Consider the following 27,854-nt stretch of genomic DNA (forward strand, 5'->3'; position numbering starts at 1 on the left):
ATCCACATACCCATCCACAATCCCATTTCCATTCCCATTCCCCAACAAGCATGTCAGCCGTTGTCTTGTCTTGCCTTTACATACAAAATTGACTGTGAAAACGCTTTGGGCGCTTTGGTTCTCTGGTTGCACACACTCTCGCTGGAATCGTCCTAGTCCGTCCCAAGTCCTTATACACATGTGTACATCCAACTTGGATGTGTGTGCATCCAACTTTTCCTTTCAAGCCTGGTATGCTATGTCTGTCTATTTCGGCTTCTGGCTGTCTATGTCGCATTATGTTCGCCGGTCGGTTCTGCACATTTGTATTTTAGTTTCGCGCAGCTTTGCTTTTTTATGTGCGAAATAATTTGTGTTTCGGTTTTATGCTGTCATAAAAGAATTCACTGCTAGAACGGCCCTGTTCCAGTAAAAAAGGGCTGGGAAAAGTGTGTGAATGGGTCCAAAGCCCGAATCTATCCACATATCGCCACGCTTGATCAATTAACTAATGAATGCCAGTGAGGTGAATGCATGAACAGCTGCAGGAGTTCATTGAGTGGTGGCATGAACGCTCGACTTTCGTCAACACGCACGTAATGGCACACAAAAGCACACAAAATGTTGCCCCAAAGGCAAACTGCAAATTAGATTAATTACACAGCAACACACACCCAGGAAACCAATTCGGTTTTCAATAGCATTCAGTTCGATTCCTCTTAGCGGGGTCATAGCTCAGAGCTGAGGAATCGAGCGTTGAACAATCGGATGCGAGACAATCTCATCTGCCATTTGACATCGAACAAATATGTATATATTGCTGGCTGCCAAACTATGAGTTGTTGCCAATTCGGGCTGCCAATCAACATCACAAAACAATTGAAATCAAATCCATAAATTGCTTTGCGAGCACAGAACACAAAACACAAAAATACATTTTATTTTGCATTCGATTCCGACTTTATCTACAATATTGCTCGAGAATGGCTGGGCGTTGAAATCCCAAACATGGCTCGAGTCTGGCACTTTGCATGAGTCTCGGATGCGAATTGGGCCCATTCCGACTCGTGGAGGTGTGCAATTAATTCAAAAGTGTCTGGCGAAGAAAGTTGCACTCATTAATTAGCTTTTTAAAATAAACCTACAGTCTCTCTCGCTTCTCAGTTCATTTGGCACGTTGTGGTCCAAAAGGAGAACAAAAATGGCAAGTAGAAGAGCCCAAGGACCGGGAGTAAAGCTCATTTCCGCTTTATATTTAAACACTCGGGGGCTAAAATGTTTGCTCTACTATTTCTACGCAGTGCAAAATCATCATAAAAGGTAGGGAATGAAAAAATAAATAGCCCAGTCCCAGAGAGGGTCGGTCGATGGACCATGGAACTCGGAGGTGGGAAACGCTTAGCAAGTGGATTTTTAAATTAGTTTGCCGACTCGACGACGACGAGGCATCCTTCTTCTGCAGATAAAAGCCAATTCGGTGACTTGAGGCTTCCTAACTTGGATGAAAGGTCCTCTTTTCGTAAATGGACTTGGTCCGCTTTCGGCGACGACTCCTTCTTGCTTATTTAAATGAATTAGGCGATTTTTCAAGAGCTTAGCTCGCCACGAGCAGTGAACTCATTTCCGGCCGGTCGGCAGTGTCCATTGGCCATTGGCCCTTCATGCTTCATTTGGCCCCCACTTTGTGGCTGCATTGCAATGAACTGTTAATTTGCTGGCCACTGCGTGTCAATCAAAACTTCTCCTAGCTTTGACCCTGGGAAATCCGATTGCTACCCACCTAAGCAACGGCAAAAACACAGTAATCGTTCCAGGGAAAACCAAAAAGAAATGTAAAAAAAATATTGTTTGAGAGGGAGGGTTCGAAATAAATGCTCCTTGAGTATTAAGTACATTAAACAGATACGTACTGTCCATGCTGACAACATTTTTCGGCAGATTCAGGGCCCAAACGCCGCATACGCAATATCGTGCGATTGCCGCTGTTTTCTTGTCGCCCGTCTGCTCCTACATGAGCCCCATTACGCATACGACGCGTGAGCCAGGCGTCGGGTTGCGAGGTGAGAAATTCGCAATAAAGCTGCAAAGTGGCACGAAGAAGCACACACTTAAAAAGAGCGAGTCGGGGATTGAAAGTGAAAGGGTACCTCCTGCACATTTTGCCTCGTTTTATTGCCGGGTTATTGTTATTTAATGCCAAGTTTAATGCCAACGCACACACAAAAAGTGGAAGCAAACACCTAAAACAATCTCATGCCCGCCCCATTAATATATTTCAACTGGTTTGGTTTGTTTTATATTGTTTTGTTTTGCTTTACTTTACTTTTGTACGTGTGGGCTTCCCCTGCATTTTGGGCCGAGTGGCAAGTCATTTGCTCCGCTGGTTGCACAATTCTATGTTGACGCTCTTTTGTGTTCGACTGGGCCAAAGAATCTCAGGTTTCGGTGGCTTATGCACGTAGGTTGTCATTGTTGTGCCCGCTGGACAAGGAAGCAATTTGAATGCCTTTACAGAGCCCTGCACAAAGCACAGAATTATGTTTACGGAGCTCTCACTCCTCACTTCTCAATTCTCATTTCCCTGTTCCCAGTTCGCACTGTTTCCTGCTTCCAGCTCCCTGTGCCTGGCCAGGCGTGAAGATTTCCATAGCTGGACACAGGGACAAGGTTTAAGAAGTGCTTTCTGTACTGGGTTTCCCCAGTCTCTACAGTTTTCGGAATGCTATTTTTCACAACTAAAGAAAAACAAAGTTTAACTATTCAAGTAGTGCAATAGACCAGCTTGTCTTATTTTAAAACGAATTATATTTTGATGAGCAATTTAATAATAATAATAATTACTAATCATTTATTTCAGACATATTCTGCTTCTATGCAAGGCACTTTACCATTTAATTGCCACATGGCATCCGAATGTATTCAAAGTGTACTCTTATAGTAAAATGTAAAGCTTTAAGTTAATGGAATTAGATGGTGAGCTTATGCGTTTTATCTGCTTTAAGAGGACGTAGCTGCGTAAAGTTCTGAGACCCTCACATAGAAATGCTTACAAAAATCATTTTTTTATCACTTAAAAATGTTGTATTTTCAAGTATCTTAATTTTAAAACGCTTTTAGCGCATACTATCAGTAAAAGCTGCGGGCTTGGAAATGCTGGCTAATTAATGCCTCCGAGTCGTGACTTTAGCCACATATTGGGATGTCTATGTGTCATTAAATAAAAGTCGGGCTGACTGGAATTTTACACTTAAAGTTGAAATAAATTGGGATCCATTTAAAAACCTAATTTATTACTACATTTCCCAGCCGTTCGGCTGGCAACCCGTCCTTCCGACGGACTGTTTGTCCGTGTTATTGGGCCGGGCGGTCCATTGTGGCCCTGTCAAAACAACTTCCATTGTTTGCCCCCATTTCACCTGTCAACTGGCTTTTGTGTCTGCTAAGCTTCACACTTGGTGGCGGGAAACTCGGAAGATGGGCGAAGGAACTCTTGCCGAGTGCTGGATGGGTGGCACTTTGGTTTCCATTGTCAACAAGCTAGCCAATTTAGTTAATTAGGCTACCGAGAGTGAATAAACAAAATCCGTAACCAAAGGCGGACGACGACCACGTGCTAAGCTTTGTGGAAAAAAAAAATAAAAAACGAAATAAAATAAAACCGCAAAAATGCACAAAACACTTGACGAATTTTTCCGTTTTGCTTCGTAATTTGTATGCCGCGCGCCTTTTCCCCCCCAAACTAATTGCGTTGTCGCCTTCGTAGATGTTGATATGGGTTTGTAATTAACTGAGACTATGGATTTATGGCCAGTACTGTTTGGCACTAATTCCCATTCTCATTGCCCAAACATTGCTGTGGGGTTTCTGCCGGTACCGATTCACTATTTGGGTGCAAGTAACTCGAAAGCAGTTTGTAGATCCCCTGATCAGCAAACAGAAGCTATACGAGTATATGTGAGCATAAGAAATGCATTAATTTAATGGCTTGCGTTTGTGCATACCAACCAATTTAATATTTTTTTAATAATAAGATGTTAATGTCCTAACGCTTTTATTATATATTTTTGTAGTGCTTTTGTCACTTGCCACCAGTATATAATATATTAAAATGGTTTAATTATGGTAGCTACGAAGTTCTAATAGTGCAACAGCAACTGCTATTACAAAATGTTTATGACTGAATATATTTGCGTAAGCTTTTGATAGTTTTATGCCCAAATGCTTTTGAAATATTATTGTTTGTATTGCCTCAAGAATTTGAAATAAGTTTATATTTCATTAACACTTTTCTGATATATTTAAATTAAATATGTATATGTATATATAAAATTAGTTACATTTCGAAAAGTGCCTTAAACTCGAGCAGACTCACCTGCATAAATCATCGCGATATCGATGGCGGTTGCGATCTGAGTTTTCTGGGCGAGATTAGCGAGAGGCCGTCGCCGAATCGCAAGGAAAATCGGTCAAGTGTTTGTTGTTATTGGTTTTCCGATGCACTTGCTGGCGTTAACCGGCTCACCAGATAGCTATATATTCTCCAAAGCTATAGCTATATCGACTTGTTGCCGCCGTTCATATGTGCTCTCGCTCTCTTTGGACAATTAATTGGTTGTCATGCGTTGAATAATTGCACGCACTTTGCCTAAAATCTCCATACTCAGCATTTGGTTTTCGATATTCACTACTCAGTTTTCAGTGCTTAGTTTTCAGTGGTTTGTTTGTTGATCTTTTCGATTGGGCGTGACTAGGCCGGGTTTTGTGAAATTAATAGTTTGTTTGCGCTAGAATTTGATTGAAATATGTTTTATTTGTTAATTGCATGGACTGGCAACATTGCATTGGAAATTTATGACAAACCAATTATTTGCTGTCATTGCTCAGGCAGAGCAGACACAAGGGCGAAGGAAATGCAGTTCTGATCTGTGACTGACATCATCTATAAACAGAAATGCGAGTATTTATTTTTGCATATGTGCAAATGTCACAGCGGGACAATTATGAAAATTGCACTTTGTCAATGCTATGTTTGTTTCGGCGACAGAAAGGAAAATTGTTTGCTAATGAGCGAAATTACGAAACGGAACGAAAGCGAGCGATTTGATTAGGCGAAACTAGCACGGCGCTGAAGAAAACCCCATTAAATCACATAAGACACATTCACACTCGTCTCGCACTCGCGAATTCATTATGAATGCACTCACTGGCTCGTCTCGCTTTTTGCGAATTGTAGTATTTTGGTTTTTTGGCCAGAAGGCACGTAGCTGCCTCGAGCTTTAGTTTTGGCTATAAATCATGGGTAATTATAACTTGAATTATATGGCTAACGTCCTTTTGCTTCGATCGAGGACTCAACAGAAACTGAATTCGCAAATGGTGGAAACAGCTGCTGTTCGCGATCACGAGCACTCAGCTCTTCGGCAACTCACAGAAACGCACGAGCGCACACACCCACACAGCGCTGCCTGGCACTTACACCCACACAACACTGTTATCTACCGTTATGTGCCGTCGGCAAGAACCGTTAGTTCTTGCCAGTTTTCTCCGCTCGTGCGAATTGGCACAACCGACGCGGCAGAATTTTCAACACGAACTGAATTTGCAGCGCGAACTGTTGGCCCACAGGCCTCGGGCCGGAACGAACGGAATGGAACGCGGAATGGAACCGGTGGAATCAGACATAGTAGAACATGAATTAGAGGAACGAGAAACGAAACAGCGCTCAGTAGAAAAGCAGAATTTTTGAACAGCGCGCAACAGTCGCTTGGAAATAAAATCGAATGCGATTCGCATGGTATTTACTGTAAGAACCAAGGAGTCTAATTAATTATAAACCCTTGATTCGCCTAATCTGCATTCGCCTGCAGCCAGTTTGAAATTCCCTTTGATTTGCGACGCTTTCTGGCTTGTTAACCTTTTGGCCAGACAAACAGGCACTTGGCCATGGCCAAATAAAAGAAGCCACGCATAATAAATTGGTAAATTCGGAGCAGTCAAAAGGATGGCTATCCTGCCAAAAAAAAGGGACACACACTTGCCCCTTTTTTGATGGGCATCCGCATCCTGATTGTACCATCCGCTGATTTTTCTAGCAATTTCATTTTATGACAAAGTTGTCCGACTTCAATTTGCCCAATTTTCCATTACCGCTGCGAGGCGTTGATTGCGGTCTTGTATTTTTTACGATTTTCGTAAGTATTTGGCTTACAATTTCGCCCTGACCAATACTCTATTCAAAACTCATTACGAGGCTCCATTGAAATCCGGAAAGCTGAGTAAGTGGCGGGCACTTGCCATGCAGGAGATGTTGCGGCCATTACTCACTTGATTTCTGCCCGCTTAATCGACTCACATTCCAACTTTTATCTCACTGACCTTTTGGCCGCGTTTGGTCTAGCCCAGTAATAATGATAAATGAAAAGAGAACGCCCCGGGCCCACCCCTCAACTCCTACCCCCCTTCAACTGGCATGTGTGTGTTTGTATCGTCTCTAATTAGGATAAACAGATGTTGCCCAAAAATTAATTACACATCATGAGCACTGAACAGCCGCCCAGTTTCCCTTTCCCAACTGCTCGTTAGTCCTTGGGGCTCGTGATCGGTCATATTGAATTAATTTTGGCCATCATGGCAATTATAGCCTTGCGCTGACTTTCTGCTACAACTATCTAACTATCTATATCCTGCTTCCGTTCTCTGAAGGTCTGCAAATCGCAGTTGACGATAAATACAGCACGTTTAACTTGGATTAACATAATTAAATGAACCGAGGAACTCGCAGGACATCCCGATTTTCTCCCTTTTCAGTTGCATTAAAAACAAATAAAACAATTCAACTGTCTTACCTCTATGGCTACAATTTAAACCTTGAATCGAAAGAAAAACACAATGATTTCTGCGGAACAATCTGTTGTTATTTTTCAGGAATTCCGGCTGGGTCTGCACCGCATTTTATTCTTCAACCAAATCGGATTTGCAAAATTTCCATCGTCTGGCCAGATAAAAGATGCGAAATCAATTTGCCGGCAGAATCGAACAAAGAGGTGGGATGACGTGTCCCTATCTTAAAGCTGAAGCCCGGGTATCCCGCAGCTTAGAGAGTTCTTCCCTGGGAAGCTGGGAAGTGCCCGAAACTAAGCTCCGGCGTCAGATTGCGCCTTCTGTCAGTCAAAGGCAAACACCTGTAATAAATATTCGTTTGCCGTCTTTCGCTCGCTCGGTTATCCTGGATCCTGGATTTCTCCTGGCGCTGCGCTGTCACAGATACATTTTGTCTGCTTTTCCGTGTGAGCGCACAAGGCAACGGCGGAAAGAACCGGAAAAGAATGCCTAGCTGGTAGGTTTTTTATACAGTTTGAGTTCAGTTCAGCCGGCTCTGCCCAGCCGCCCCTTGAATTTTTATGCGGGCCATAAAGAAAAAGCACTAGGAACGATGCCAACAGCCTGGGCAAAGCACTTGACGAGGCTGCTGGCGGTGGCTGGTTCAATGGCCACTTTTGGGCTCCCGCACTCCAGAAGCAATTCACTCAGCCATTTATGGTCGCACAAGTTGCCCCAACACGCAGCCATAAATCCGCGGAGCCCGGCTTCTGTTGCTTCTGATGCACTTAATTTTAGCCAGGAGCCCAAGGATGCACCAAGTGTTACATTTTGCGCCCAGCTGCGCGCTCAGCGTGTGTTATTAATTGCGTAATTTGTTTATTAATACACAAGTGCACATGCGGCAGCAGCAGCAGCAGCACCTGGTGGAGCTTAAGGATCCACCCGTCCGCTGTCCAAAGACTCGGGCTTCAACCCATTCGGAGCAAATTGCCTTTGCTCATTGCTTATTCAGGCAATCGGGAGATGTTTGCCATGCTCTCCAGCCCACCGGGTAATCAAATTAAATCTCAACTGCATAAACATTGCGGGGAACTGTGTGACTTACAATTAAATTGTACTCCGCTCTTAAAGGCGGCATAAATCAATTTTTATATTCCCGCGCCTCGTCCTGCATCCTTCGTCCTCCGTCTTGATTTCTGGACCCAGTTTCCTGGCTGTTAATTGCACACACAGAGAGTTCTAATGGCAAACACGAGCCAGAGTTTTTAGTCGGCAAAGGCGGAGACGTTATTAAATTATAATTACCAGCGCCTTATTAGCACAATTAGAGGCGGGGGCCAAAACCGCAGCGAAGGACACGTTTTCCAGGCTGTCTGGCTTGGAAAACCCATGCGGTTGCGCTGACTGCTCGATGACAGACAGAAGACCGTCACATGTAAACCAGACGAGATGTCAGGATATAAAACCAATTAATCCAAGACCTATTTCAAGACTCAAGCCTATTTCAACTCGTTTGCGGCGCGATGCTATTACCATTTCTATAGCCGAGGAAATGGAACTATTGCCGCCGCAACAAACGCAAATTGAGAAAGGCATTCTGCATACCGCACTACTTAATCAAAGTCAATGCATTAAATGAATGCATAAACAACTCGGGCATATCTCCGACGTCGTGGCAGTGGGAGCTGCCCATATTGCGCATACGTCACGTGCGCCCCATAGTTGCATGCGTAATATTGCCTGGCTGCTGGATCGACTCCATGGCACATCGATGATTACCATACTAAGTTGGTCGCTGTACACACCTGCATCCTGCGCTTTCCATCCCGCACCCTGCATCCTGCTGTTGGCAATACTCACTTAACACTCCTACACGTCTGGGCACCATCATCGCGGCACAGGATTTAATTTCAGCAGCTGCCTGATGCAGACGCAACAGCAGTCTGGAAACAACTCGCAGCAACACCAACAAGAGTTTTCAAAGAAAAATGCTCGAAAAGCAGAGTGTTTGTTGTTTGGACTTTTTTATACCTAATCTGAAAACTACATATGAAGCAACACCAACAGTTGCAAGAGGAGTACTCATTATTATAATGCTTAGTTTTACTAGCATTGCTTTCAAAACCTTATTTGCTTATGTAATGCTAAGTTTATTGTGAATAACTTAATAACAATGAGCACGAGCTATGGCAACTGCAAAGCTAAATTCCTTGAATCACTCATATTATGTACATATATACATATGTTTATTTAAGATGTACTATACTACAAATACATTAAATATTTCAATATCTTAGCTCAAAATAAAATGGGCATGCCCTATCTCAATGTCCCTGAAAATACCCCTCATCGGCATATAACTCGTTGAGTGCATTAGATGAATATTAAAAGCACTTGCCGCAGCAGCACTTGAAACTTAAAAGTGAATGGCAAGCGGACAGGTCCTTGTCCAGGACCAGGACCTGCACTCGCCAATAACATCAACGTCGAGCAGCAGCATCATGGTGCGTTGCATAATTTATTGTTATGCAATCAATCGGGGCGAGGTAGCTTCGTTGAGCAGGCAACAAATGGAGCCTGCTTTTCCACCACTCAGCCTGGCCGAGTGATTCTGATGGACTGGACCGAGAGGCCATAAATTAAACATATTTGTTAGCATATAATCCATGTAATCAAATTACGTTTGCACAACCTGCTTGCACGTACTCTGTGGGTTCTGTGGCCAGGTACGTCGGATTCAGACAAACCCAACCAAACAGTTCCTGGCTAATTTGTGCTGCGTAATTTCCATTTTCATTTCCATTTACATTTTCCTCCGCCGGAGTGCGGCTCATAATCTGCAGATGTGAATGCGAACAATGCCGCATTAAGTGGCAGTGGCAGCGAATCGGCCTGGTTAACCTGTCATCGCCAAACGGAGCCACAATGTCGGTCAACTCGAGACCACCTGAGTGAGCTGGGCCCTGGTTTTGATTGCCCGTTCAAAACCTCAACGGGCATAATTTCATCGCCTGTCGTACACAGAGCTAAATGGCGATGTTTTTATTTTCAGGATATTTTCGTCCTTCTCGGCACCTGTTGCTACTTCCGCCGAGCTCGAGCTGGGGTCCCCTTTGCTAATCAAGCCCTGCGACGAACACAATTTATTTAAGCGCACAAAAGGGACCAAGGACACCGGCGTACGCATGATGCGTAGACAAGGACGAGCGACGGACAACCGAACACTTTTGGCCAACTTCCGGTGGCTCTGAACGGGAAGGAAGGCTTGAAAGGGTAATCAGCTAAGCCAAAAGTCTAGATCTAATATTGGTGCCTCCATCAAATCTCCCATTGCACATAGGGCAACTCGTCGTCGTTCCACATCCGCCATGGTGTCCCATTCCTCGACGGCTGGAAGTCGGCAGACATATTGCATGAATAATTGCGCACAAGCTGCTTCTGCTCGGGCTGCATTCATCCATCGCCGAGCAAAACGGAACAAGCCAAGCAAATTAAAATCTTAGCAACAAAAGCGAAAAGTCAAAATGTTTGTTAGACAAATAAATTCAACACTTCACGCATATTTTCATAAGCTGCCAGACCAGCACACATATGACTACACTGCCAAAAACAAATCAAAAGAAATAACAAGATAATGAGAGTTCCATGATAAAAATCGAATCATTTTTTAACATTGTGAGCGTTACTGTATTCGACGACAAGTGGCCCATATAGTGGGCAAATTTTAAAAGGTTTTTATATTTTTTAGATCTCGACGATCTCTCGATTTTTTAGATCAGACGGCTAGATCAACTGGGATAGTGATCCTGATCAAGAAAATATAAACTGCATTGGGCGTGCCTCTAAGTGTTACATTCCGTCCAACAAACCTTTAGTAAATATTTAAATATAGTTCATGGAACTTTCGTAGCATAAGCTTGGTAGAACATGTTGATACCTTAAAGGAGCATTCATGTTGTTATTTGATACTACTCGCATTTATAATTACTCAATCAATTTCATTCCCATTTTAAAAATATTTTGCGAATTCATCGGAAGTCTCTCTCTCTGTGTAGGCCGTCGCCCGGGCACATTTGTTAAATCTCAGTGTGGGGAAGTGTGTTTTAATTCAACCACAACACAAACACCAAGCGAAGTGTGGGTCGTGCCCCAGGCAGTACACGGACACTTAAAGCAAACTAACAAGGACACAGAGGGTGAGGCGCCATCGGAGTCGGGGTGGCCAGTATGTCAAGGCTCCTCAAATTCCTTAGCTTATCAACGAGACGCCGGAAGCTGGGGCAGCACTCATACATATTTTCGAAACATATTTACATGGCTGGCTTCACATTTCCAGGACGAGGCATTGTGTGTGCTTTGTCTGGTCCTGGTCCTGGTCCTGATACTGGTACTGTCTCATCACATTACGTATTCAGGAGTACGCTCGGTACAGGTCGTGCGGTTACATCGAGAGTCCTTGGAATCCTAGGGGGATGTAATGTCAACATTGTATACGAAGTTTTCGGACTCTGCTCCGTGGCAAAAATATTCCATTCGACTTTTCTTACTCAATTAGGCCTGTTGCAGCGGTCCAGGGGTCGTTTTCTCCATTCGTCGTCGTCCTCGGAATTGAAAGATATTCGATGCAAATTCAATTGCTGTGAAAAATGTCCATTAAAATCGTAATTGAAACGTTAATAATTTAATGCTATTTCTCGAGCCGCCTTTCGTCGGCATCCTGGCGCAAAAATCGATCATAATTCAATAAACGCCCAACCCAAAGGACCCAACCCAACTAGTTCAAGCCGGAAAAGTTAGCATCTCTTCTCATTTTTGTATTTTGTACCGAAAAACTGTAGATAGATACAGTTCCGGGAAAAGGGATATATTTTTCAATGCTGAGAAATGCCAACGTAATCAGTTCCCTGCGTTTGTCATCATCTGTTAGCGAAATGCCACTCTACTATGTACACCAAAGAGCAGTTTTCGAAAATGAGATTCTGGGAAATCCCCGGCATAATGGGGACATCAGTTGCCAGCTCTACGGCGGAATCACGGACCAAATTCCCGCCACAATGGTAGGCATCCATCAAGCAAATTGAACACGCCCCCGTCGCATATATTACGCCCAGCTCTTTACCCTTTTTACTCACTTATTTTTGAGCAGGCCGAGGCAATTGCAAATCCCACGCATGGCTTCTACAGACAGTTCGGTGCCCCTAATGTCGCTCCATAAATAAAGTCAAACAATAAGTGCGCTAACCTGCCAACCTCCGCGTGGGTAAGCGGACGGATCCGTCATGGTGACAGCTCCTATGGAGCTAGTGGCCCCACATCCTAGAGCAGAGTGATGATGGGACGCACGGCGTGTCTGTCTCAGTCGACACGTGTTGACATGTCAGTTAGGCAAAGGAACATCTGAAACAGCATCTAGGAGCCGGTGTTCCAAGCTTCGGCGGGTCTATGGAGCGACAGGTCCACCGTCCACCGACTCCATGGCCACCAACGAGTCATTAGCCGGATCTCTGGGCGGGCTGAGACAAGACAAATGCCGGGCATTTACCAAACAATTGTCCTCGGCAACTGGACCACTCCAGAGCGGAGCTTAAAGACTCTGATTAATCAGAATTTGTCCTAGAATCATGCCTGCGAATAGCTGGGAATTTTGTGGTGGATTTAAGGAGCCCGATGTCGGTCGACGGTCACCTTGATTGGCCCACAATTCTAGACCCAGATTCACAAAGAGCTCGGCACCAATCCAGGGCCAGGGCAGCGGCGGCAAGAAAGGGTGAAGTAAAATATAAATGCAAAATAATAAAAATCGATTTGAAACAGGCTCCAATTGGATTTGAATAGACCCAGGCAGGCAGCTCCATCCTTCGATCCGCAGGATGTGGTGATGCCGAGCACTTTGCACGTTGTCATTTGATAACCCATTGTGGCAGACGCAAATTGAAAAAAGTGCCATCCGTTGGACAAAATGGAAACGGGGCGAGGAGGCCAGGGAAAATGCGGGATTGCAAAGTTCTATTCCAACGGAGGGACTGGGGGACAGCTGGCGGATATGTGTGAAAGTGAGGTCTAACATGGATACAGAGTGCATGCCAGCCCGACTGCTTACCATTCTAATTCGACAAAAAAAAATGAAAAAGGGTTCTGGGCCATTGCTTTCGACCAGCGACGAACTTTGAACTTTCCCGGGACAAGCGTCGCCAAACCGCAACAGAAAATCAATTAACATGGAATGACACTTTGATTGAAACGTCTAATGTGCAGGCAGTCCAACAACCCGGCGGTCCAATGATTCGATGTTCATGAGTTCATGAGCACATGAACACTCGAATCGACCCTCGAAGGTCAGAGAAACAAAGCTTTTTTTGGTTTAGAGCATTCGCTCGAGCATACATTCCAAATTAGTCTGCCTTATACACTGAAAAAGATTCGAGCTTAGTAATTAAATCAGCCCTCTAATGTGCACAAATCTGGCACTGCAACAAACAGTACAAGGCCTGCCAACCCTTTCTCCTTGTGTAGTACTTGCACTCCTCCAACTCACATCCAAGGGCAGTCAGGCGCAAAGATAAGAGGGGATCAAATTTCTTGGCGCTCACCTCGTCGTTCTGGCCAGCATCGAAAGCCAAAATCCAACAATGCCCGCACTTTTTTGGCCTTGGCAGTTGTTGGAATTGGGAGTGCAGGAATTGCACAAGTCGAACGCGATACGTGTTCTGGTATTTGCATTTGCCTCCGTATCGGATGCCCATAAGCAGTCCTTCTCCTTTATCTCAACTGTCCGTGTGCATCTGTTCTTTTGGCTGGACTCCACTGCGTATGCGTAATATGAGAGATGCGGGCAATCGAAGACACGCAGTGGACTTCTCTGGGTCGAAAGCTTACGGGCACTTGCAGCATCGAGATCTTCGAGACACTCAAAGGCAGTGGAGCGGACACGTGTTAACCATTTAATGCCAATCGTAAATAAGTAAAGTCGTTAACCAAAACCCAGATATACATATACAAATTAAAATCTGCTGCCCCGCGAGGTCTGCGACCATCTAATTTGACGTTCGCCCATAAGTATACTTTGGCTATTGGCGCGGTGAGCTAAGATAGCTATTAGCTAACGTGCCCCAAGAAATTGGCGGCTGCCTGTTTCCATAGCTCAGCGATTAAAGTCCGACTGAAATTGGACGTGGAGTACACCCGCCTCCGCTTTGATTCTACACAATCCACACAATGTCTAAGATTTAATTTAAATCTATACTACGAGGCGTGTAAACTGGCATTCCCAGGCAAATCCTAAACACGCTCTTCGGCTCGGAAATAAACAGAGAAGCAAACCCTGGCCAACTTTGTGCGGAGTTTGTGTTTGTGCATAAAATTAAAGGAAGACGTCGACGATTGGGCAACTTTTATGATTGGGTTGTTGGGGCACCGCGTCCCGAGCCGGCAGCTTCGGTTAATAAAATATGCAAAAACTCAGCTCGAAAATTAAGTTTCCTTTCCGCAGCAGCGGCCGACCCTTCGCACTCGTTTCCCCTTGTCCTTAGCAATACTGAGGAGCAACATATGCTCAACCCCGCATCAACCCATCATCACACACTCGCCCCGTTGTCGCCTGTTGACTAATAATCAAATTATTTAATAAAACTTAAAATAAAACTTTTCAGAGGCTGTCACGTCTCAGCTTCTGTAATGGGTAAACTGTGTTTCCTGCGCCCAAATCTCATGTCGTTATAATTATCTTGTTATTGAGTTAATTACACATGCAGGGTGGTTGTATTTAGCTGGAAGCGATTTTAACAGCTTAAAGCTTTAGTTTTTGGCTTGACAGCCAGCCCCTGGGCGGATGAAATTTGTATGCCACCCAAGATTGCCCTCACATGATTAGGACCGGCCATAATTCGAGCCATACGCGCGCCGCTATTCAACGGGAAATTCATTTAGCACACAAATAACGCAATTCTATTAAATAAATTGAATATGTGCAGGGGCCCACGAAGCCTTTTAAACTAATATGTGTTTTGGGTGGGAGGTCCACCTTCCACCTTCCACCTTCCAACTTCCAGCTTTCATCTCCCGATTTCGCTTTGCTGAGCACACAAACGTTGGTGGGCAAAAACGCCATAAACCGAAACGAAACGAAACGAACGGAATAAGCCTAACCATAAAGTCAAGGGCCTTTCATTTCAGTCAATTTTTGTCGATTGTTGTACACGCAGAAGGCATGAATGTGGCTCCATATATCAATACATGATGCTCCACAGCCCCCACAACCAAACCAAACGCAACCAATACCCCAAACCAAAGCCATACCCCAAACCAACCGAGCACAAAGGTATATATTATTTATAGGTGTGTATTTTAACTAAACAGAATCGAATTGTTGTTTCTGCTTGCTTGCTATTTGTGCCTGCACGTGGCTTTTCGCCGCCGACAACGTCAACAATTCCTTTTTTCGCATTTCCCGTTTTTTGCGGTTTATTTATAAGTGAGCGAAATAAGAGTCGAACGTGTTTATGGGACAAATGAAGTACTTTAGATTCAATTATGCATTCGTCAACAGAACACATAATGGAATCCTAAATTGTGTCATCTGTGTGGGCGGCATCGCTGGCATCTTCTGTTTGTTTGCGTCGCTTAAATTTCAAGCGAAAGGAGTCTGTTTAAAGGTTCTGTTTCTCTGTATTGCCACAAATCAGATTTGTGGTTTATGGTTCTGCAGGCCAGTAGTACTGGGGCACTTAATAAGGCTGTTGGTGAAGGAGAACAACCGCAGACAAAGATTTCTGGCGGCCAAGGGGCTTAAAAGCTGACCTTTGATTGCACTTGACAGCAGGACGACTCCAAATCAAAGTTCTGTCTCTGTGCTTGAGTGCTTAATAATGGTTGCCAACTTATTTGACATTATTCATTGTAGGTTACATCACCGAATCTTCCTATGGCCGGCGGAAAATCAATACATTAGCCATCCAAGGCGGAGGGTGTCAAGAAACCCCTGCTGACAGTTCCAATGCAATGACCCGACTCCCCAACTAGACAACCGTAATCGAAAGAAAATCCGAAGTCCACAACACTCCCGAACAATGGAAAACTAAGTGAAGCCGAAATCCTTTGAGAAATTAGTTGGCTCGACCAAGTGGCTTTTCACTTCTGTGGGCAATCTCCAGCTGGTGGCAAGCGCTCCCCGTGACTGCGGTTTTATAAGCTAACCAGGTCGGAACACAACTTAATCTCGGCAAGCAAATCCCCAGAACTCCACGACCCATCTATTTAAGCAAACGCACGGTACGGTTTGGGTTTGCTATGGATTTGGTATATTTAGCTGTGTGTGTTTCGTTTGCATTTGGCTGCTTCGACCGTACTTGTCTGTCCTTCTGTACTTCTAATACATTCCACAATAAATGAATTTGGAAATATGCCATGTAGTTTAAATACTTGTTGTGCAGTTAGAAGGGGGGCAAGGAATGCAAGTTTGACTTGAGTATTAGGGCTTATGTGAAATATATTCACTTTATATGACTCGGAAATGTATAAAACTCACGTGATTCTTGCCAAGCTACACCATACCAAATCAGTAAAACTTCTACTCTCAACTGCAGCTACTGGACTGGACAATCAATCGACAATGTCGCCAGACCCGAGGACAACATGGACGACATGGGAGGGAGTCAAACTTTGCACTGCCTGCGGTCACATGGAAGTGGATGTCCAAGCTTTTTGGCAACCTCTTGGTCAAGTGAGTTAGCCCGAGAGGGCTCTGTGGCGGGTGGCATTTAGCTGCCATTTGTTGCTGCATTTAGCTGAGTCAAAGGCAGCTGGGAATCGAGTTAACAAGCAAATGCAATTACAAGCGACTAAATAAACTGAAGTTGCCCTCTAATTTCATTCCCAGGCGGCCCCAAAGACTCTTTGCCTCTCGCCAGGGTGACGTTGAATGCAAGAAATTAGCGAGACACTGATGGGTTTGTGCCTGAGACGCAATCAGGCCAATTCCAAGCCGGCTGTCGGCTGACTCAATTAGGGAGACGGATTTGCAAGGTCGCAGTCGGAACACAAAGTCATTAAGTTTTTAAAGCCCTCAGCGCCGGAGTTACCCAGGAATCAACGCCCTCCTTTACTGCTGGCTTTAATTTTCCGCCCTTCCTCGCGCAGAAACCGAGTCACCTAGCAGGCATCCCTAATTCAATTATCGGCAAAAGCAACCAGCTCCCATGCCACCTCGTCGACCATCTGCAGGGTAAATATTTGCTTAAACTTTACAATAAAATTCTTTGAGCGTGTCATGGCAGTGCAAGGGAATCCGCTCCTCCTGGGCTTCCATTGAGGCACTTGGAGAGTCGGTACGGTAATTGAAGTGTGTTGTGGCTAACAGTGGGAACTGAGTGGCAAGTGGCAGGGGTAAGCACTAGAAAATCGTTCAAATCCGTCTTACCTGGATGGAGCTGGATGGAATTTGTGTAGCAGGGTTTTTTATCAAGCAAAAATTACAAACTTCAAACTTCATTTAGGGAAAAACTTCATTGGAAAGAATCCGCAAACGAACTATGTTTCGGACACAAATCTTGGTTAAAAATGAGTTGGATTTGCGTCCTTTTTTTTTGGTCAGACACTTAAAGGTCTGATTTCTTTTCACACCAACTGCCAGAACTTGGTGCCCTAATAAATCTCCAGATAGCAATCACCCCAAGCTGATTTACCAGGAGCAGCGGAGTACCTGTACTTGAGGCTAATCCCTGAAATGTGCGGGAAACTCAGTCAGTGGATTACGGAGCACTGCAACCCCATTCAAGTTTCCGTCGCGTTTAATTGAAGTCTACCGCAAAAGTCCTTTTCGTCGCCGTGTCGTGGCAGTCAAGTGGTCTCTGGGCGCTTTAAAAATTTAAGAGTGCGCGTGGTCCCTAAATTTTCAATAGGTTGGCTGCTGGCAGCTGGCGCCCGCAGTGGGGCAATGAGAAATGGGGCATTGTCGTCCTTCCACCGTGCTCGCACCGTACATAATTTAATTTGCTGACATAATACGCTGAGCATTAACAAAGTAATTACGGGCATTATGGCAACCGCATCGCCAGCGAATCCTCCGCCGCCAATCTGCAGTCCCGCTGCGATTTTCACGATTTCCACCATTTTCACGATTTCCACGGTTGCCATGGCAGATGAGATGAGTAGCGGCCATTGTGGTTTCCACATGGCGTACACTCGGCCACAAGCTTCAGTGTTTCGCAATTAAATCAGAGCATTCGGCCCGCTGGCGAGACTAGTTTCAAGCTAATGACTCTACCGGACTGACAGCTGTTTAGGATGCCACTGTGAGGCCAACAAAAGAGCTTTTATACAATGGATTTGGTTAGCTTTTAGCCAAGCATGTTTTTAAGGCTCTTTAAGTTCGTTCTTCATACATTACCTAAATTTTCATAATTTTTTTTTCTACACGCAAATATTTAAATTAAAATTTTTAAAAAGATTTACTTACAGACAGCTTGTCAGCTGAAATTGTACAGACATGTCTAAAGCGGACAGAAGCCGAAAAGGTCTGAAGGTTAAACAGGATCCGCTTTTAAGACACTTGAAAAAATTCAAAAAAGTGCAATATGATTAAATTAAATTCATATTTAATTTCTTCCATTTTAACATTACCTTATGGACGCTAAAAATGGGTTGCCACTAGAAAAAACTACATTAAAAAAAAATTCGATTGAGTAAACATAAATGTTGTAATGAATTTTAACAATTATTTAATTTTAAGACACAATTTATTCCCAGGACGACTCCTTAGCATTCGGCATACCACAATATTAAAGCCACTTTCGGTTAATTTAATTAGCCCTCATCAACATGACATTTGACGGGTTGAACTTAAAATAAATCTGCCTGCGAATTTATTCTTTATATTCGTCTATCTCCTTGTCTCCTCTAAAAAGTAAATAAATACAGCAAGAGATGTCACCGCAGTATCTTTTAATGCCGAGCAAAACCAAAGCGAATTGCCCGAGAGAATAAAGGATGGCAGAATACCAAGTATACTGCTTTAAATAAAGACTCGGCAAATTAAATTAAATTCCTTAAAATGTCATCCTGTGGGGAAGGCGAAAATGAGCGGGATCGAGCGAGTGCATAAACACGGAATAAAATGAATTAAAATGCGAATTGTAGCTGGCGAAACGAATGAACAAATTCCCTTGCTAGCGGCAGATTTCCGTTGTCAGTAGCGACTTTTGATTGTTTCCATCACCATTTTCTTATTTTATTTTTTTCCGCTACTCGTACTCCATCATTTTGTTGCTGTACAAACACGAATAATCAAATGCACGCACAGCTGCCGTGTTTGGGAGTAAAGTGAAAGTTAAATATTTCCCTGCCTGCCCTTGGGCAATATTCCACACACACATCCACAAATCCACACATCACGGCTACCGTGTCAAAGGAGCCAGAACGCCCACCTAGTCGTATTTGCAACAAAGGCAGAATGGTGCGTATACGCAGAGTGGGCAGCAGATTGCATTTTTGTGGAGCCCATTAATGTGATATTTTGTTGCAGCTCCTGTTTCAGCTGAAATTCCAAATCACTCGAGAGCAAAGATTACAGCAAATGCCAAACGAAATTCCATGCAATTATTCAGGTGTACGAGTGTATGTGGGTAGCAAGGTTCGTGCCACAAAAATACGCTAAAACGTTAAATGTCGCATGTGGGCAACACGCCGCAAATCGGCGAGGAGTGGGCGTGATTCATGCGCAGTGGCTGCCATTTGGCAACTGCCAAGAGGCAAGCCCGGCCGAAAGCCATGTTCACCAAGTCTAAGGACCAAAGGAACGTGGTGGCAGGGAAACGATTGGATCTGAAACCCAACGACTACGGACTATAGCCTAAATGCTCCCACTTGCATAATGCGCCAAATCTCGTTGTTTATATCTCAAAGTGCCCGTGAACTTTTGAAATGGAGATTAACGGCCAAAGTTGGGGAGTCCTTTGCCTCCTTCTACGACTTTCCTTCCCCTGAAGATCCCTCTTTCAGGCTTTCCCCTGGGCGACTTGGGAGCTCTAATTGGCAAACTGGCTGCCATGGGCCGTTATTCAACCATCCGGCGATTGATGGAAGTCACCTGTTGCTTCCACCTGCCGTCTGGCTAGTCCCTAATTAAAGTCCTCTAGCTGTCCCAAATGAACTAAGCCAAGGTCGGGACCCGTCCAGGGCCCACTCCAAGTTTTCTTATCCTCGGAGCAAAAGTTACTCTCTAATAAGTGGACAGCACTGGATGGGAAATAAAACAAATTAATCCACTTTGCTGAAATTTGTCAAAGCCATGCCATGATGGTGGACCCAGAGGTGAGGCACCTAAACTTATCTGATTCAATGTGACAGGCCTGGTAAGATGATGACGGGCAAACTTTGGACATGGAGGCGAAACAGTAAATAAACCATTTACGGATTTGGTTTTAGGGTAAGTTCATTTATTAATATTTTCTATCATTACACCTTTGTAGAAGATGTATTGATTTCAGTCAGAAGTTATATATATTCTTGATCAGTATCAGCCGAGTCGATATAGCACAGCTCAGTCAGTTCGGCTTTTATTCATTATATTTAATCTAAAGGAAGTCCAAGTAGCCGCTAATGTCCATTTTAGTTTTAAATAATGCAGGCCAAGAATAAAGCTGAACGGCAAGCAAATCAGTGCGTGTTAAACAACAGATGACAGGCATTCAAGGTTGGGGCTAAACAATTGGACCGAGAGACTTTGGCCAATATGACGTTTTCAAATACTTGGTACATGGAAAACCTTTTACTTTCCCCATATTGTTTGTTAGCAGGGCTGTGAATTATTTACGGAGGACTGGAGGACGAATTGGAAGGGGAAAATCGGGTCACTGCCAATGCAAAGCGGTGCAAAAGTTGGCAACAACAAGTTGCCGGGACACAGATTATAACAGGGATTCAGTGGGACGATGAAATATCTCACACTAGTAGGACGGTCCTCATGCTGTCGGGACTTCCATTGTTGGCGCTAATGACACTTTTATAACTTTTTATAGATTTCCCACACATAACGTGAACTCTTGGGCCATTTATCGTGCCAACAGCGACAACAATCCTTTTTGTACAACAGCATAATAATATATAAACGACGACGGCGTTTATTTCGCTTTTCTTTTCGAAACTTATTTGCGAAAGTGTGCGGAAGAAGCTACCGGATTTACAGGGCCTGGTGTACGGGTGTATCTAGTATCTCGTATTTACTATCTTGTGTTGGCTGTGTGGGTACTGAAGTGGCGCCTTGGGCGCCCACGACGCGTATACGCAACGCGGCGCATACGAAACAGGAACGAAATAAACAAGCCGCAATATAATTTCGCAACAAATTTCAAATGCTAGGCATGAACAACTTTTAAACTTAACCCCCACAAGCACACACATCTGGGTAGTACATGCTCCTATAGTAACGTTGATGCGTGGCAACTTTAATTTACAGGCGAATAAATACAGCTTGGTATGGGTAAATAAGCGAAATCAAAAGTAATCACGCTGATATTTGTACAACCCACGTGAATTATCAATTGGATTTCCACAAACGAGCTTAGCTTGATTTTGATTGGTCTTAAAGCGACAAAAGATTTCCCATAATCTTTCTAAATCGAGGTTTGTGAAATTTTTCTATGCTGAACCAACTTTCTAGCTTTCATAGTTCCTGATATCTAGGCGTTCATACGGAAGATTGATTGGAAGAGGTATTTTTCTCATTGTTACATAAGGGCATTAGCCACAAATACACGTATGTAGAGACAAACATCTGTTGGCGGCGTTTATAACTGATTGGCTTTTGTTCAAATTACAAGTTGCATTTTTGCCAGCCATTTGCTTTTCCTGATGACAATGCCAGGACCTTCTGGCGTTGCCTTTCCCGCTGCTGTTGATGTTGCTGTGCGAATATCCTGGCATCATTGCATTTGCTGCAGCCCGAACATGTGCCAGCTCGTTCGCTGGGAACTATGTAGCTTCTGCGAGCCCTGTTTCTTCGCCCGATGTCCTTGTTTTCACCATAAACTTGGACATTTGGTCAACACCTTTGGAGGGTTGGATCGATGGTGGGGCTCGGGCTAAAGCTGAACACCGGCAATTGGCATCGCTTGATTTTATTATGTTCTTCAGCTTGCTGTACTCACAGTGCAAAATGTTCAAAATGTTAACAGGTTGCTTCCGCTGTTATTTTCTCTAAAGATTTGCCGATAAAAGTCAATTTCTGACATCAACTATTTATGTCCATAAATACAACACAAACAATTGTTAACGATAAATTTGAATTGATTTAATTACATAACGCTCAAATCCTATTTATTTATTTATTCAAAGCAATCTTAATTGGTTTGCCATTATCATTCCGCTGGAGAGCCGCACGTTTTAATTGAATCATTAATTCGATGTTGAAAAATCACAGCATATTAATTACTTACTTATTTATATTATGTAATATTTTACAGTTACTAACACTATAAGGTAGTTAGATTTAACAAACTAAAACTCTCGCGCCTACACATAACCATGCCCGCATTTGTTTGCAATGTAATAATTTTTAAATTTAAATGAATTGTTGTTTAATTTACATTTTAAAATGAATCGGGAAATCAATTAAGAGGCTGACAGTATAAAATAGTACTTCATTGCAATAATTACTCGTAGAGCAATGAGTATACTATATTTGTTGAAAAGCATTTAACAGGTAGTACGTAGCGTTACAGACCCTATAAAAAAATCAGAGGACTATATCATAGCTGTAATACGTGCAGTCTGAGATTTATTAAAAACAAGAGCTAATGCTATAATCGAGTTTGCCGACTATCTGATACCCGTTACTCAGCGGGTGAAAGTGCGTTTCTGGACGTTTGTGGGCGTTAGAGTGGGCGTGGCATATAGTTTTTTGGCAAATCGATAAGAGTTTAAAAGTGTGGGCGTGGCAGTTTTGGGCTGTTTGTGGGCGTTAGAGTGGGCGTGGCAACATGAATCGACAATGTTGCGCTGCGTCTATGTCTCTGGAGTCTTCATACTGAATCTAAACTTTCTAGCTTTTATAGTGTTCTGAGATGTCGACGTTACGGACAGACAAAAATGGCCAGATCGACTCGTCTATTGATCCTGATCAAGAACATATATACTTTATATGGTCGGAAACGCTATTGTCTGCCCGTTACATACTTTTCAACGAACCTAATATACTCTACGAGTAACGGGTATAATAACAGAAAAGAAATCATAGTTTTTTAATTAATCAAATCAATGTTTTCGTTGCAAATTGTTTTTGATTGTAAATGTATAAAGCTTCCGCGCAATCATAGTGCATGTACTGTTTTGTTTAAATATCAATGTCGTTCCGAGAAATCACCGCTTTAAAACTGGATTTGATAGACAGATCAATTTATGATCACTTGCCATATAAGAGAGCCCGATGCGGCTGATCACGACTCAGTGCTACTCAAATCTTTTAATCACAACGATGTGGGCTCGGAAACTCTTAACTTTTCTGGTGACAATATCCACATTACATGCAAGTAAGTTTGTACTTTAAGCTCTCTTAAGACTCCAACTTATAAATGTTTAAATTGGAGCAATCCAAGCCGCCTCCGTAGGCCAGGAATGTGGGATATTCAATGAAAAGCAGTACAAGAGTGACAATATTATAGCGGAGCCTACCGAACATCCGTGGATTGGACGGGTCGTAAAATTAAATGAGGATGGCACCAATGAATTGCTCTGCGTTGGCATCCTTATAGATTCCAGACGCGTTGTGACTGCAGCTCATTGTGCTTCAAATGATAACATTCATGGTGTTGTTTTCGGGAACTCGGACTTAAGCAACTCACTCAATCGCGTCAGCGCGGTCACCGTTCATCCAGATTACTCACACCGGAAATTTGAAAAGGACTTGGCCATAATAGAGCTGACCCAGGATGTGATGTTTTCAGATTTGGTCCAACCCATTTGCTTACCTTCAGCAGAGGTTCCTAGAAGTGAAGCCTCCAATTCAAAACTAATCGTCGCGGGAATTGAGGGACAGACACTAAATGGAAGAAAGAGGCTGGATAATCGCATTAAAATGGTATACACCAAAATTGACAGCAAGGAGTGCCATAGGAAGCATGCCGCTTTTCCGGAAGAGCTTATCTGTGGCCACTCCGACAGGATTGCTCTTTCAGGATCTGCTTTGACAGAGGCTTCTGGTACTCCACGCAAGTTTCATCTAATTGCAATTGCGGTGGCTGGTGATTCAGTTTACCATGGATACTTAAACATTCGACCTTATTTAGATTGGATCTCAAAGAATTCCTTAAAGTAAATATGTAATGTATAGTAAATTCTCTAATGTTATATCTAAAATACCATACTGCTTTACATCCAACTGCAAAAGCTCCTGAAGCTTTTCGAATATATTATTTCTAAAGCACATCAACGAATAATAAATTGGCTAATCACCGTAAAGCTTGTACTATTATGAAATATTATTAAAAACTAAGAACACAAAATGGATTTATTGAAAGACATCCGCCGTAGGATTGGAAATTTATTCAAGCTGCAACTAGGAAATCTCATCTTGATTCTCATACTTAAACAGAAAGTCCTTCAAACTTTTCTCATTAGTAAAAAGATTTTTAATTTTTGGCAACGAAGCTGTGACTACTGACAGGTGGGTTTATAAGTAAGGAAGCAAAGCCTTTTGCCACATTCTTGGTTATCCATTTACCCGTGTTTAGTTGCTGTTGCTAATAAATTGAGAGCGCTTTCGGGTTATTTGCGCAAAGTTGTCGGCTCCTGACCCGAACCCAAATGCATAAATCACGCGAAGCCCCAAAACACAGTGGGGAGTCCTCGCTATTGGGTTGTCCTCCGCACGGAATTCAATTCACATTTGCTCCAAACTTTTGCCATTAGGCAAGCGCCCACTCCTTCTGTTTTTGGGGCAATGCAGTTTCTCGACACTTGGCTGGCGCCAAAAGGCTTAAGTACACATCAAGTGAGAAAAATTTATGATCTCAAGCCACTCGTTTTCATCTCAACCGGTGCAGTAGCCACCTTATCGAGTGGCAGCCATGGAATATGGAAATTCTGAAGCAGATGCAGTCATAAATTCATTGAAATGAAATGCGAAATACTCGTAATCGAGGCACTCGGGCTCGAGGTTTTCAGTGCCAATGAATCATGTCTAATTTTCGATTCGATGTCCCAGCGACATGAGTACCGATCGAAGTGGCTGAAGGATTCGGTGAGGTCGTCATCAAGCATACGCCCCGTGGCCCGGAATGATTAATGTGCCATAAATGCGCGCGCCAAAAACATTCACAGCTAGAGCCTAAGCACGCGAAAAGTAAACGCGGAGGCACAAGCAAATTAAAATACTGATTTTTATGGCACTCTTTTTATTGCAACACGTAAAACACAAATTGAGACAAGATGGAGTGTAAGCGAATTGCGTGTGGCTGCTACAAGCAATTACAATTACAATCTTAAATGCAACGCACATAAAATGCACGGAATGTCTTTTTAAGCGATAAGGAGCAAATCTCGCACTTCGGAATTAACTCAGTTGTAGCCCGACTGTTCAGCACTTCACAATGCCAAGCGGAGTGCAAGGCAATATGCTTTCATTTCAATCGGCGTCAATTTTTGTCACTTTAATGATAATGATTCTGGGAAGTAGGTGTTCCATTATTGTCTCCCTGATCTCGGGCTTTATTCTGATACTCAATTTGCAGACCCATCTTTGTCCAGCAGTTCAAGAGAATGCACGAGTGTAAAGCCAGTATTTTGGGAAGATAGTCGGGAGCAATTCAACTGGCTGGGAAGAATCAGATACACCAGGTCAGTGGGTGGGGTGTTGTATCCCTGCTCCGGAGTGGCCATCGCCAGGCGCCATGTTCTCGTGCCGGCTCACTGTGTTCTATTTCTGGATAAGGGCGATGCCTACAGCTTTATGGTTGGAAACAGAAGACATGCCGTCAGTCGTATTTTCATTCACCCAGAGTATCGTTTGGAGCTTACGTCCTATGATGTGGCCATCCTTAAACTGAACTCCCAACTAAGATCATGCTTGTCTGTATCGGAGGATACAGATTCTGATGCCTTGATCGCCCGGCTATTGGATGTGGTCAGCTCGGTAGTGAATAAGCATCCGAAAAACCTTCATACCCTAGCCAAAGTTACGGGTCACAAGTACTGTCAGGAAAAATATGGAGATTTTAAACTTAGTCACAACGAGGTTTGTGCGTACATACACCAGGATAAAGATTTTCTAAATGGCGCGGCTCTATTAGGGGTCAAAGTTGTAAATGGATCTGAGGCTTGGCGACTTTTGGGAATATCAACGCATGGCCCTTACGAAAGAAACCCTAAGATACCCGATCTCTTTACGCTTCTTTCTTCACATAATAAGTGGATTGCGAATATTCTCAGTTTATGATTAAGCGCCTGGAGCAAATATAAAATTAGCTTAATTGGCATTGTCAAATTCATTTAAAACGGTAGCTTTGCATCTATGGACAAATTAAAATTAAAATGGTACAAGAAAAACATTGAGATCCTCAAGGTGCACTCGCGACCCTCAAACACTATGATAATAAAAAAGACTAGCAGTAAAAATAATAAGTCATACAACGAAATAATATTGTTAAAAATATAAGTTGATTTCATGAATTATACTTTAGGTAATGCAAACTTTGCTTTGAAAAAACTTAAAGTTCATTCCCGCGAATTAACTGGAAAAATTTCCTATTCGTATCAAATTATGCAAAAAAAACGTAAAGTATTTGCGGTTGATTTATTCTAAGAAGAAAGTTTTGCAATGCAAACAAAGTTTCATGATATTTTTCACAATTGTTTATAGAATCCTTCTCACCAATATGCATACCTAAATCAATAGTTATAGAAAAATATATCGCATTGCGACAACAAGAATGAACTTCACACTTTATCTGCAAAAGGTTATTATCCTCAGTGTGCGAAAACATGGTGATTTCCTCGTTCGAAAACGACTTGGTTCAGTTGACATTCAATTGTGAGAGAGATGACAGTAAACGAGCTTCTACTGATTATACTGGTAATGAGTAAGTGATGAAATACAATATATATATTAAAACAAAAATATGCTTATCTACCCGTTTTCTTTATTTATACATAGCGGCCACTGATATAACCGCTGAAGGTCAGCACTGTGGAAGACTGTTGGAAACTCAGCTTTACAAACACAAAACACACACGGAACAGGATGAGCATCCTTGGCTGGGACGCATTCTCTATAGGGATGCAAACCAATTCACCACCTACCGCTGCACTGTCGTACTGCTCCATCCGCGTCATGGCCTGGCGCCAGCTCTCTGCGTGACTGGAAGGTCCATCAGGGAGCAGACCCCCTTTGCGGTCATGTTCGGCAGCCCAGAGTGCTCATCCGGCGGAACCTTCGAAATAGAGGAGTTCTTCGTTCCGCCTAACTATACCAACGCCAGATACGAGCTCGACTTCGCTGTGATCCGCCTTAAGGATGAGGTTCCCTTTTCCCAGCACATCCAACCCATATGTCTGCCTCAATCTGACGAGATTGTCCCGACCTTGGCGGGACAGAACGTGGAAGTAATTGGCTTTGAAGTATGGAGCTACGAGGTCAGCAGCTTGCGCCGGAAGACATTCGCCCACTTGGTCGTCCATTCGGTGTGTCAGGAGCAGTACAAGCACATATCGCCTCATCTAATTTGTGGCTACGTCCGCGGAACCCCTTTGCAGCAGGGAGCTATCCTCGCAGGAGTTCGCCTAGTGGAAGGGGAACCAAGGCAGTACTACCTCATCGGGCACCTCCTGGCCAAATTTGATTCGGTGGTTTCAGGAGCAGATCTTTTCATGTACATCGCACCATACAAAAATTGGATAGAGGCGAGAATCAACGGATTGGACGACAGTCATAGGTTATTAAAAGCACCTATTTAATACATATAGTGAACTACTGTTGTATTTTTGAGTCAAACTAATATCACTTAAGTTGACTAAGGGACAAACTTAGAAACAAAAATTTAGAGAAATAGTTTTTAAGTTTTCATTCC

At 43.3% G+C, this 27,854-nt stretch overlaps 3 protein-coding genes and 1 long non-coding RNA gene across 5 annotated transcripts in view; 2 read left to right on the top strand and 2 right to left on the bottom strand.

The window, feature by feature from the left end:
- Positions 1–5,558, bottom strand: part of LOC120451747 (octopamine receptor Oamb) — a 28,019-nt gene extending 22,461 nt beyond the window's left edge. Inside the window, exons 1-2 of one of the 2 annotated variants that reach the window (XM_044006305.1) lie at positions 5,409–5,558; positions 4,352–4,763 (exon numbers count right to left, since the gene is read on the bottom strand). The gene's annotated coding sequence lies outside the window, so the exon portion shown is untranslated. The remainder of the gene's footprint in view (positions 1–4,351; positions 4,764–5,408) is intronic. The other variant, XM_044006306.1, reaches the window with a different exon arrangement.
- A 5,450-nt stretch (positions 5,559–11,008) lies between these two features.
- LOC120452026 lies at positions 11,009–12,044 on the bottom strand. Its single transcript, XR_005616428.2, has 3 exons — positions 11,934–12,044; positions 11,349–11,438; positions 11,009–11,265 (listed from the first exon to the last, which is right to left on the bottom strand). It is a non-coding gene; the product is annotated as an uncharacterized LOC120452026 (long non-coding RNA).
- Positions 12,045–23,186: 11,142 nt separating this feature from the next.
- Positions 23,187–24,297, top strand: LOC120451740 (coagulation factor VII). The gene is made up of 2 exons (XM_039635648.2): positions 23,187–23,321; positions 23,379–24,297. Exons 1-2 carry the CDS (start codon positions 23,219–23,221, stop codon positions 24,104–24,106), a joined length of 831 nt encoding a protein of 276 aa, XP_039491582.2. The 5' UTR covers positions 23,187–23,218; the 3' UTR covers positions 24,107–24,297.
- A 2,460-nt stretch (positions 24,298–26,757) lies between these two features.
- On the top strand, positions 26,758–27,798 carry LOC120452500 (phenoloxidase-activating factor 1-like). The gene is made up of 2 exons (XM_039636751.1): positions 26,758–26,867; positions 26,942–27,798. The coding sequence occupies exons 1-2, from the start codon at positions 26,828–26,830 to the stop codon at positions 27,739–27,741; spliced, it is 840 nt and encodes a 279-aa protein (XP_039492685.1). The 5' UTR covers positions 26,758–26,827; the 3' UTR covers positions 27,742–27,798.
- The last annotated feature ends 56 nt before the right edge of the window (positions 27,799–27,854 follow it).

This window comes from Drosophila santomea, chromosome 3R (assembly GCF_016746245.2).
Source record: "Drosophila santomea strain STO CAGO 1482 chromosome 3R, Prin_Dsan_1.1, whole genome shotgun sequence".
NCBI lineage: Eukaryota > Metazoa > Arthropoda > Insecta > Diptera > Drosophilidae > Drosophila > Drosophila santomea.